Source organism: Lissotriton helveticus, chromosome 7 (genome assembly GCF_964261635.1).
Source record: "Lissotriton helveticus chromosome 7, aLisHel1.1, whole genome shotgun sequence".
Classification (NCBI taxonomy): Eukaryota; Metazoa; Chordata; class Amphibia; order Caudata; family Salamandridae; genus Lissotriton; species Lissotriton helveticus.
This window is the reverse complement of record NC_136068.1, coordinates 401,079,047-401,091,881: the sequence shown is the minus strand read 5'-3', so window position 1 is coordinate 401,091,881 and position 12,835 is coordinate 401,079,047. Positions and strand designations below refer to the sequence as shown.

General features: G+C 45.0%; 1 protein-coding gene across 1 annotated transcript in view; it reads right to left on the bottom strand.

Annotated features, from left to right (window-relative positions):
* PIGT (phosphatidylinositol glycan anchor biosynthesis class T) overlaps positions 1-12,835 on the bottom strand; it is a 353,955-nt gene that overhangs the window by 213,973 nt on the left and 127,147 nt on the right. The window contains exons 6-8 of the mRNA XM_078652267.1: positions 8,489-8,576; positions 8,282-8,379; positions 489-654 (exon numbers count right to left, since the gene is read on the bottom strand). Coding sequence (XP_078508393.1) covers positions 489-654; positions 8,282-8,379; positions 8,489-8,576 — 352 coding nt within the window. The remainder of the gene's footprint in view (positions 1-488; positions 655-8,281; positions 8,380-8,488; positions 8,577-12,835) is intronic.

Genomic DNA, 12,835 nt, shown 5'->3' with positions numbered 1-12,835 from the left:
AGGATAATGCTTTGCATGCTGCACACTACAGCCTGCTCCCCCATCCCCCACCCCTCCACCCCCCCCTTCTCCTGCCCAGCTCGTGTATGTGAGCCCGGCTGAAACAGCTTCAGGGACACACACACGGCCACACCCGAGTGAGTACTTGACAGGTCTTTAAAAGACCGTTTACTTGTTAATGAGGCTTTGATGTTTTTCACACCTCGGTGTGAATTAGGCCTCCGCCGTGAGCACCCTCGACGCCAGGAACTGCATGCTCTAACAGAATCTGCGACCCCCTTTCAAGGACTCCACGCCCCCCCTGTGGGTCGCGCCCCACAGATTGAGGACCTCTGGTCTACGGTGTCAGAGTCGGGAGGAGAGGGAAATCTACAGGGGGGCTATATTTCCCATCAGTAGGCAGGGTGCTAGTCTAGTGGGTTCCCAATTCATGATCAGCCTTTCATTTGGTTCAGCTATTGCGCCGTGAAGATCATGGTTCTACTTACCGTTCTGATGCGGGTGTTTCCATTTCAAAATGATGTTCAGACTTCGGGTTGCATTGAAAAGCTGAGGATTCAGTAAATCATATACTGCATATGTTTTCTGATCTCCGTGGACCACAGTGGAGTACTGATAAACTGATGCGGGGGTCACTTCAAATAGCTCTTTGTTCTGGAAAACAGATTGCTACTTTTTTATATACATTGGAAAACAAAATCACTAAAATTAACAGGTATTCCTTCATATCTGAGTGATATGGACTGACAAGGGTTATGTGGCTGTACGCAGTTAGGTGTATATGTGGGAAAGGGGATAACACCAACACTGGAAGAAATGGCAAATTTGAAGAACAAATAGAACTAGGTATACAAAGTCTTCGCTAGGTGATTCCCAAAAACTGTACAGCTGGCTAGATTAAGAATGTAAGGTTCAACATATAACTGCCTGGGAACATGTGCTATATCTTTTGTTGGCTCAAAACACAATACATTTAAATGTAACAGTGACTTTGAAGGTTCGTACTGGTGGCTGGGATCCTATGTATTTCATTAGAAAATGCTAAATAGACGTAATTCCTCCATAGTGCTAACATGAGAATTATTAATTTAACAAAACCTGTGCACAATAAGCACCAACACATTTAAGTAGGGGCAGAGTTATTTTTGTAGCCTACCAAACATGAAATCACATGCACATAGCTAACCACATAATGCACAAATAACACCGGCAAAGAAATCACTATTTCAACATCTATAACTTTTGATTTATGAACCAATGAAACATTACTGGTCTGTAACATTGGTTCTCCAGAGTTTATACCTTCAGCATCCACATTTTAGTAACACCCAGCAACACCAAACACCATAACTATCATTTTGTAGCCTCTGCAACATTGTCCTAAAATCCTACCTGCAGATGTAGCAAGGACAATCAATTTGAAATCTTTCCTAGCACGGTCTTACTTTCTTCTTGAAGCAATAATATAATTGTTACAGACAATATGAGCTGGGGAAATGATTGATAGGAACCTAAAGAAGATGTTCTCTCGAAATGTCTTTGTTCAGCTTCGATTCCAAAACCCTTGGATCTAATTAGTGCTCCGAGTCAGCTATGAGGTAAAGAAATGAGTGATTAGATTTTAAATCCCCAAATGCTAAGTTTGAGGCATCAGACATTCAGCAGTCTTACCCACAGCCATTCTGTCCTGGCCCCAGACTGACAGCTACACTGATAGCTAGGGGGCAGGGGTGGGGGGGCTTAAAATCAACCAAGTTAAAACATCTCTGCGCCTTCTCCTACTGCCCGGAGGCTGCTAGCACAGCCACAGGCGAAGCCGGAGCTGAACCATCATCCAGTCCCCACCGCTCTCCCCCAGGAGATGCCCCATCTCACTCCACAAATCCCAGAAACTCTTTGCATGTTCACCTGGGCGTACCTTCTAAATAATGGCGATACGACGTCTGGCGAGCACTGATCCCAGCTGGGCAAACTTGCATCGCATCTTTCTAACCTTTTATCAGCTCGGCCCCAACTCATGTTATCTGGTTTACCTCACGTTGGACCCCGCCCAGAAGTCGCTTAATACATGGCATTTCCATGTTACATGAGTAAAATCAGCCGGGGTCTCAATGTACACACCCCGCTGTGCCAGGTAAACCCTATGAAGTCACCATATCTTCAACAAAGCCGACATCATCATTGCACCCCACCTCTGGAACGTCATAAACAACTCCTTCACGTCAGCCACCTTCCCTGAGAGCTGGAAGCATGCAGAAATCAACGCCCTCCTGAAGAAACCCACAGCGGACCCCAAAGACCTCAAGAGTTTCCGCCCCATCTCTCTTCTGCCCTTCCCAGCTAAAGTCACTGAGAAGACCGTCAATAGACAGCTGACTGCATTCCTCGAGGCAAACAACTCGCTCGACCCGTACCAGTCCGGATTTTGAGCCAACCATAGCACCAAGACCACCCTCATCGCAGCCACCGACGACATCAGGACCCTGATGGACAACGGAGAAACAACCGCTCTCATCCTCCTAGACCTCTCGGCAGCCTTTGACACCGTATGCCACCGCACCCTAATAACCCGCCTCTTCAACACTGGGATCCAAGGAAAGGCCCTGGACTGGATCACCTCGTTCCTCCCCAACAGAACCCAGAGAGTTTGCCTCCCTCCCTTCCGTTCAGCAGCCACAGAGATCATCTGCGGCATACCCCAAGGCTCCTCGCTCAGCCCAACCCTCTTCAATATCTACATGAACCCCCTCGTCGCCAACGCACGCAAACACAACATCAACATCATCTCCTACGCAGACGACACCCAGCTGATACTCTCCCTCACCAAAGACCCAGCCACCGCCAAAACCAACCTCCAGGAAGGAATGAAAGACGTCGCAGAATGGATGAAGCTCAGTCGCCTGATCCTCGGACAATCCCCATCCGTCTGGGATGAATCCTGGTGGCCCACGGCGCTGGGCGCCGCACAGACCCCCACGGACCAGGCACGCAACCTGGGATTCATCCTGGACCCCTCCCTCACGATGACCAAGCAAGTCAACGCCATCTCGTCCTCTTGCTTCAACACCCTGCGCATGCTCCGAAAAATCTTCAGGTGGGATCCCCACAGAAACCAGAAAGACCGTCACCCAGGCCCTCGTCACCAGCCGACTGGACTACGGAAACGCCCTATACGCAGGAACCACTGCCAAACTTCAGAAACGACTTCAACGCATACAGAACGCCTCTGCACGACTCATTCTCAACATCCCTCGCCATAGCCACATATCCACCCACTGCACTGGCTCCCTGTCAGGAAGAGGATCACGTTCAGGCTCCTCACCCATGCACACAAAGCGATCCACGACATGGGCCCCGAATACCTCAACAGCCGCCTCTCGTTCTACATCCCCACCCTCCAGCTCGTTCCGCCAGCCTCGCCCTCGCCACCGTCCCACGGATGCGCAGAACCACCAGGAAGATCGTTCTCCTACCTGGCAGCCAAAACATGGAACTCCCTCCCCGCACACCTATGACAGACCCAGGACCATCTCACCTTCAGGAAACACCTCAAGACAAGCAGTAGCAGCCCCCCCCAAGCGCCTTGAGACCCTCACGGGTGAGTAGCGCGCTCTATAAATGTACTGATTGATTGATTGATTGACTGCGGCATCAGGCAGGCCCAAGGAGATAATAAAACGGTGTCAGTTTAAACTGGGTGTTACTGGCTGTTTCTTGCACCTGCCCCAGAGCTCGCTTCCAAGTCCCCATTCCAACAATCTCTGAAGGGTGTTATGTCCGTCTGCAAATCTTCCTTCATGGTAGCATATACTGAGAGATGAGGTCCCTGTTCGAGCCCGGGTCCAGCATCACCAACAGTGCATGGGATTCGCTGGGTTAATCGGGGAAACCAGGCCATATTTCACAGACTGAGCAAGACATACTCGCATACTGTAGAAATGGCCCCTGTCCCACACCGAAAAGCACCTCAGCCTCTTCCTGCATCACAAAAGATTCATTCAAAAACAGATCACCCGGCCTCCAACAGCCACCATTGCAGAATGTGTAAATGTGTTGTATTTGTAAAGCGCACGGCTGCCCACGCGACGGGGCGTCCCGGCGCTGCACTCATACCGCTGTGGAACCTTTCCTGGCTTTTCCATGTGAAATGTCCACTCCTGGGCACCCCCAAGGTGAAGCCAGGCATCCAAGCGCTGCTGGGGCCATTGTGGAGATTAAGCAAGCTATTGCCCAGAGTCACAGAGTGGGACCCATGATTAGACTAGGCACCGAGGCGAGAATTATCAGGTCCGGGGAGATTGAGTCCAAGAGCCGCCAAGGCGGGAATTGAACCCTGGTCCCGGGCCAGACCTCTGCATCAGGGTCTGCCGCTCTAACCATTGAGCCACGCTTCTCCACAATGTAAGTAAATACTGTGTTGTTTTTTAATAAAAATCATTACAAACAGGAAGTATAAAGTACATTAAATTGTACATGGACACAGCACTACATTGTGAAGAGTGAAATAATATTGAAAATACATTATATTTCAATTCGGTAATCACACCATATTATAGCAGTATCTTCCATAGATCCATCGATAATAAAAAAAAAAAGAAAATTCGTTTGAGTAAGTCCCAATTTAAAGTGCCATTGCTAAAGTGCCTTTATATGTAAACATTACAAGAGTGCCAGCCTTTTCACGGTTGACGTAGCTATGTTATATATAAAAGTCATAATAAAATATTCTACGAAATTTTATAAGAACACTACCCCTTTTTTAAAATTCAAAGTTAAAATGTCATAATTAAATTGCCATAGATAAAGTGCTGCTGTGCAATTCCTTTCAAAGGAACCTTTCTTAAAGTCTTCTAAGAATTGTGGTGGCACCCACCATTGAGCCACTGCGATACATCCATTGAGTCGCAGATGTGCAAGAAAGTTTGCATCCATCATATAGGAAGAAGTGTAGCATACGGCCCACATTTCAACACGTATAAGACCACTTTTTTTATGCCTGTGCGATCCGGGTTACTATAAAAGAGGTGTCTGCTGGTACCCAACAACTCCCCATAAGCAGTTTAGCAAGGTATTCCTTCGTCACCAGACCTTCCAGGAGTTATTTCTACCAAATAGGGACATCATGACACAATGGAGCTGTGTACTGGAGGAGTCCAGCCAGATAGAACAAATAGAGGTCCAGGAGTTCCAGGCTGCCCTTTACCAGGTCCAATTTGAGGACTTCCAATCTGACCCTACATCGTTTTCCTGCCCACACCTAGGACTCCAACAACCCATTGAGCTGCCTGAATAAGGAGTTTGGTAGGACACAAAACACATTTTTGCGTAGTATATAAACACCTGGGTAGCAATATCATCTAAATGAGTGCTACTCTGCCCATGACGGACAGTGACAGATGTTCCAAAATTTAACTGAGGCAGTAAGACCGTCCACCACTCGCCCCATGTTGAACTCGTACTGTAGTCGTTGATCAGGCGTTATCTGCATCCCCAGGTAGCGGACCTGCACCTTTTGCCAAGGCAGTCCCACCTCCGGAAGATCCGCCGCAGTTCGGCGTGCCAGACAAACAGTACTATACCTGTCTTAAATATTCTGGAATTTTAAATATGTATTCTATTCAAGGATTAATTAACATATTGTCAAAGAAATGGCACTGATCATAAACATATTTGAATTATTCTTCAATGAAGTAATTCTTGAACTGATTAAATGAATCAATTAAAGAAACTTTGTATCATTTGATGCCTAATTCTGATGAACATTGGATTGCGTTCCTTTTTTGGGAACTCAGCAGTGCACATAAGGGACGTTTTCCCCTACGGGGCGTGCTTTTCCATTTGATTTCTTCATGCTTTGGATCATAAAGCGATACCTTATTGCACGCCCTCAACTTATTCAATGTAATACCATACCATTGGTTTTCTTTTAATTTCAACCTTCTAAGTTTGTGAGTCTACTCAATTACATATGGTCATTTGGGCCAATATGTAAGTAACAAGCAGGAGGAAGTCTGGTGACGATCCAAAGTTGGATGTCAAAAAATGTCTCTCTACTAAATCTAAATAAGCAATGTCTACTTTTCTCTCTATCATGAAAAAAAGCTTAAGTCAAACCATCTTAAAGATCTACAACGCTATTGCGTCATGCCCACATTCCAGCCAACTGTGAAATGTCTTGGCTTCGCACTTCAGTCTGCACATACAGGACATGGCCAAGTTCCTCAACACCCTAAAAAAAGATGGAGACATCATACCCAAATATCAACCGAAAACAGCAATTCATGCCCTATTAATCTTTTGCCTGGACTTTGGCAACTCTATCTTGGAATGGGTTCCCCAGTAACACCTAGCCCTACTAAGATCAATGCTTCGCTCAATGACTAGGCTGTTCATATCATTAAGAACATTTGACCACGTTTCACCCAACCAAAGTGAAATTCACTGGCTACCTTTACGAGCTACGATAATGAATGAACAAGATAATCTTATATAGCGCACAACTACTCCAGGAGTATCCTGGGGCTTAGGTAATAAATGACTGAGATAGAGGCAGGGTACAGCATGAGTCCTACTCTCCCAAGAGTTTGAATGAAACTTCGCTGCCTGACATTCACTGCTTTTCCAGCCGCCGGGGGCACATAGCTCGTCATTTCAGAAATATCGGATGCACTGTCCACTGTGAAGTAAATTGAAGGTCACCAAGCATAGGAGTAGGACTCAGAAGCAGTAATATTTTGAGTTCTCATCCGTTCCCCTCCTGAGGCTGTTTAATAAGACCAGTGAGGGACACCGTTGTTATTTGGGATAGGGGTTTGGTGCCAATTCCCAGGCATCGCTATTTATTGCCTGTATAAGCTGTGGGATGATGACACCCGGATGAACCTTTTGTTTAATGGGGATCCACAAGAGTAAGCTCTTCACCCTCGGTCACGCTCCATCCGGGCTCACTGGAGTATGCTGTTCATACTGGCTTATTGAACTACGAGAGCTGTCAATAGGCTGCTTTGACCAGAGGAAGATCCTATTTGATATATCTACACACACACACACACACACATATCTACAGAGTCGAAACGTTGACGTGAAACAGTTTCATGTCCAGTCTCACTAGAACTAATAATTAAATAGACAGTGCATGTTATAGTGAAAGACCAGAGAAGGACAGAGAATTTATGTTATTGTCTTTTGTTTCAATCTGACACGTTATTTTCACTTTTTTGTCACTTCAGATACGTATTGGGATTTTTGTATTGTTACTATGTTTTTGTGGTTTATGTCTGACAGCCCGTATTAACTGAGTTTGAAGTGAATTTTATGTAATTGATTAAAAAAATCTAAAAATATTTATAACATTCATATATTTTTGAGATATTGTTGTTGGTGTGCTGTATTTAGCTTTTGTTAATCACGATAAATAAATACATTTCATGTGTATTGTATGTGTAAAGAAATAATAAGGTTCAAAAATGTTCTTCAGTGCTTACCCAACAGAACCAACTGTAGCTTTATATATTTATACCCAGGTTCCAAGGGAAACAGGGTGACCCCATTGACGCTAATGGCCTGACATTCAATGCCATAGCCTCCAGTAATCCCTCCAATCTTTCTACTATCATCCCCATTTCATACGTACAAGGAAAACTATGAAATGGAAATCGCCTCAGAATGGCAGTTCATAAATTCAAAACCTTCTTTATTCCTTTCCTGGAGCTGCAATATCTGCTTGGAACTCTCTACATATAAATGTAAGAACCCAATCAACCTTCATTACATTCAGGAAACAGCTGAAAACGTGTCCATTACCCTTTTTTCGTGCTTAGTCCATTAAGCACCGCTGAACTGTTCTTCTATGGAGCTGAATGTCAGACAACATCTTTCTCTCCTTTTGCGAGCATCTGCATGTGTAGATTTCACATTCATGATGGTTTCTTCTAACTTTTTTTTCCTGATATCCCACCGCTTCATTATTGTCTTTTTACTTAATTTAAGTCAGTTTGGATTTTCTTATGGTAATTTAGTTTTCTTGTTGTGTACCAAGTTAAATGCATAGTTCCTGGTTAAATTGCCTAAATGCCCATGAGTGCTAGTACTATGAGAATTTTAAATTAATAAACAAATAAATTACGTTTGCGCCAGATCACAGGTCTTTTGACAGGCCACCTTTCATAGTCCTCTAAAGTTCTGAAGTCATAAAGTTTTAGACAATTTGTAAAACCTGTGAATCACAATGCAGACTTTTAAATTAAGCATGCATGGGCTTGTGCAAAAACAACATATATACCTGCTCTAAGCTGGTGATGTCCACATAAATATTGCTCTTCGACGCAAGAGAGCAAGCTTCAGTCACAGTGCGGGAAAACATCTTAAACATGGACCAATCTAGGGGACAGAAAACCCATAGCAAGTAAAATTAGAATATACTGACAAGCTCTTTTTTTAATTTATTTTTTTATATTTTAGTGTTGAATACATATTCTGTTTCACTTGCCTCTCTTGCCATGTCCACCGGAGAATACATCAAACACCACTGTGAGAGTCTGTCTCAGCTCCCATGAAAAGTGCAAGCACTCCTCATCCTAGCACAGAGACAAAAGGTCCAAAGGACACACAATCAACAACAATTAAAAGATGTATGTTTTGGAGGTTATAGAAGTGAAGATTTGGTTATCTAATCACAATCTGGAGCATAGTTGTAAGTACATTTAATTTTCTCTTTATAACCTTTTACTTAAAACAAGACAATATAACCAATTGAAATACAGGACATTCTGAGGGCACATGATCCCCTTGGGAGTGGGCATCAAAACACAAAAACCATAAATCGCAAATGCTATGGATTTTATTTTCTATTTTGAAAATATGTTTGTAAGCTTGAGTAGCACTCAGAAGTCTGTGCTGCTTGACGTTCACCAGTGTTTTTATTTGAGTAAATACCTTTTTACTATACAAACATAGACATGCTATAACTGACATGCTTGTATTAAGGTATTACAAGTGAGGTGTTCGAGAGAGATATCCACAGAACACCAGCACACGAGCTTGTGGGTGCAGCAGCAGCATAGGGTCTAGCTGGTGAAAAAGAACTGCAGAGTTTAAGAAGGATCAACTCAGTGTCCAGGATGGTGGCAGCCCTGAGACGTGGGAGAGTGCCACATGCTCTGCTTGAGAGGCACAGCTGAAAAAGGGAAGGAGTGGCATGTGAAAGGGAGATGAAGTAGCACGTGGAGTAGGACATGGTCCAAATAGCCAAGATAGCATAATGCAGTCAAGAGGACAGGGAACTGTTCAGGCAGCAATGCAGAATCCATTGGGGTGATAGGAGTTGTGACGGTCAGCACTGAAAGGGTTGGTGGAGAAGAGCGCAGAAGGTACAGGGTTGAAGGAGCAGCGTACAGTTCAGAGGGGAAGAAAAAGTGCAGGGTTCAGAAGGGAAGGAGCATGCAGGGTCCAGAGGAGAGGAGCAACGCAGGGTTGAGTGTTCCTGCAGACCACTATGCCAAAATGTAAAAAGCAACCGGCCTGTGTTTTATTCCAGATATGCCCTAAATAAACAGTTATGCTTAGAAATGTTTTGTAATCGTTCATGGCTCTCTACTGTGTAGGCAGAATAGAGGAGCAAAACTCCAACACGGACTATGGTAAAAAAAAAACAGTCTGCCCAATCTATAATGCGGATAGCAAACTAAAAGAGCTAACCCAGCATTTTAGGGACTACCCCTTACACCAAAAGCAGTTTTTGAAAGACACAAAAATGCAGCTCCCTTCTTACTAAAGGGCAGTTTGCCACTCTGCTACACACACTGGCATATATAAACATTCTGCAAGGATGCTAGCTGAATTACGTTCTTTTACTCTTTCTCTCAGTAAACACAGAGGTTACAAACCAGCTAGAGAATAGGTTGGAGGCTGGGTTGTGTACAGACAGCGGGTGTAGGTCTAGTTCTTTCCTCACTATAGTATGCCATGTTTACCTACACCTTTACCCCCTACTTGCTCCAACTGTTTAGAAGATTTCCAATACTTTATAAACCAAAAATGAAGACGTCAGCCAAGAACAAAACATGGTCAAAATCTAGACGAAGATCATTTCAATCAAGGACTGACTAAACTGTGTCTTGCACTGAAGTGAACATCCAATGCATTGTGCTTACAAAAAAGCTGGTTGATATTCTGACAGATTTTGTTGGATTGATGTAGTCTGTCCCCCTGATAGTCCTCAACAGGGGAGAGTTGTTCTAATTAGGGCGAAAATATGGGGAGGGAGTACTTGGGTTTGAAGGATGAACTAAACTCACAAATTGACAGATCTGCTCAGTCAGCAGTATAATATTTTACAACTGGCAGATGACTGACTAACTAACATATTGAGAAGGGAACACTGGGACATGGTCCACATAAAATTCTGGCATGTTAATGGAGTCAAAATCATGACTAATGTAACCTGTGAAGAGACCATCCTTTGATGTCCAGATGTTACAGGAAACCTACTTAATGGGTACAAACTTCCACTTCCTTGAGTTACTTGGGTACTTTGAGGTGGTGCATTAAGCATTCATTAATGAATCAAGGCGAGCAGCAATCATATTTTAAAGGAGCTTCCCATTAACTGTTAGGAGGAAGTGCTTTAGCAGACAAGGTGGTTTGTGATAGTCTCGGAGACAATCAATGGGGAGTGCTGAGCATATATTCTGCTGAGAATATATGCTCTTCTTCCAGTCAACATCCTGAAGGTGGACACATCCAGAAATATACTGACCTCCCAGGGCAGATGATAGCAATAGATGGTGACATTACAACTTTGAAGAATACAGGTCTCACTGAGGTGGGAAGGGATTGGAACAGACAGAGTTGAGAAAAACAATTCTCAGGTGGGTTGGCAGAATCAATGGGATTGAAGGAAGTATGCAGAACATTACATTCTGTTGAAAGTGCACATACCTACATCTACCCAGGACACAGGGTGGGGAAGACAGCACTGAAAGGCCTTGAAGATAGTAAGGTGACCTTAGTACTTTTATTGAAAGAGACAGCCAAATATGTTTGGAAGGAGTACCAGCATAGGCTCTATCACTTTGGTAACAAAAGTAGTGATCAATCATTCTGATTGATACTTCTGCCTGTGGATTCCTCACCTTTTGAATACCCCTGCGCCAGCATTCCGTGGGAAAATTCTTTCCTAGCTCTCCCACGTCGACGAGCACGTCACAATGGACAGGCTCCGCTCACGGCACCGTATGACGTTATCGGAGCCACAAAAGGACCTCGTCGTCGGCGTGCTGACGTCAGTTCCCTTTTTTTCGCGCCTTCGACGCTTAACGGTTTTTCTAGGGCTCTCCATTTTCATTGAGGAAAACTTTTTATCTCTTAATTGTTTCAGAATGGCTACTTCCAGGAAGACCGGATTTAAACCCTGCAGAGAGTGGCGGGCATATGTCGATTACGGGCCCGCATGAGGACTGCCTTTGGTGCTTATCTTCGGACCACGACGTAGAGGAATGCCGAAGCTGCAGGAAAAGGAATCCGAAGGTGATTACATAGCGTGAGGCCAAGTTGTTTATGGCCAAAGCCAAGAAGTAGAAGAGAGGTAAGTAAGAAGAGGGTGAAGTCTTTGTCTTCTCACACTTCGAGGTCGAAGAAGCACAAGAAATCTAAGACAAGACATACCTCTCGTCATCATTCTTCGAAGGCCAGGGTTTCGAGGTCGAGGTCGCAGACTCCAGCTGAGCGACTTCGGAGGAAGGACTTTATTTCTCCACCTCCTTCTCTTCAGGCGACGCCAGTACCATTTCCGACTGCGGCGTCGCCAGCTTCAGATGCTTCTTCACAACATGGAGATTCACCGGCTCTAGCGACGGCACCAGCGCCTGGTGAGTCCTCTCCAGTCTGTGTGACTTCACCTGTGCGGGCGCCGTAGGCTCCAGTTCGACCTCAGGTGACTCCCCTTCAGGAAGGTACGGATCCATATCCTCCTTTTCCTGATCCTAGAGATGATTTTTCGCATTTTCTTAATGCGATGTTTGCCAGAGCCTCGACTTCATACGGCGTGCCTTCGGGCCCCGTGGGTCCTTTGGCTTCCAACCTGGGTGTTCCTCAGTTCTATCCCCAGGCTCCTTTCATGCAATTTTTGCCGTTGTCTCCGGCTTGGCATTTCCCGGCGCCGAGATCCTACACTCTGGCTCCCCGGACTCCTTCAGCTGCTGAGTCGGCTCCAGCTCGAGTTTGATAGACGGAGAGGTTTGAAGCCGAGGCTCCTCCATCGACACCGTTGATGTCTTCACCGGCGCCGCGTGTGGCTCCACCGACGCTGTTGCCAAAACAACACTTCAGGAGAGGGGCACAGAGGCTACTCGAGGAGGAGGAATATTTACAAAATCAGGAGGAAGGAGAAATTGTGGACTCTATGGATGAATTTGAAGACCTTCATGAAGCTAGTGGTCTCTATACTTCCCCTGAGTATTACCTGCCATCTGCAAGTGGAGGTGTTGTAGAGGACATGGCACCATACCATGTAGTTATAAGGAAAGCGGCTGATTTATTGGGCCTTAAACTTCCCTCGGCACAGATAAAGTCCAACATACTAACAGAAGTTTTAAATACTTCATCTTCAACTTCTGAGCCGTTGCTTCCCCTAACAGATGCTTTAACAGATCCAATTCTGGAGGTGTGGCAGAAGCCTTTATCTGCTCCGGCTGTATCTCGTTCTATCCCGAGAAGGTACAGACCTGCCCCTGGTGATCCGTGTTTTATGTCATCACATCCGACGCCAGAGAGTTTAGTTGTCCAGGCTTCTTGTTCAAAGCAGTCTTCTGGTGCTTTCCCTACCATTTTGGGTGAT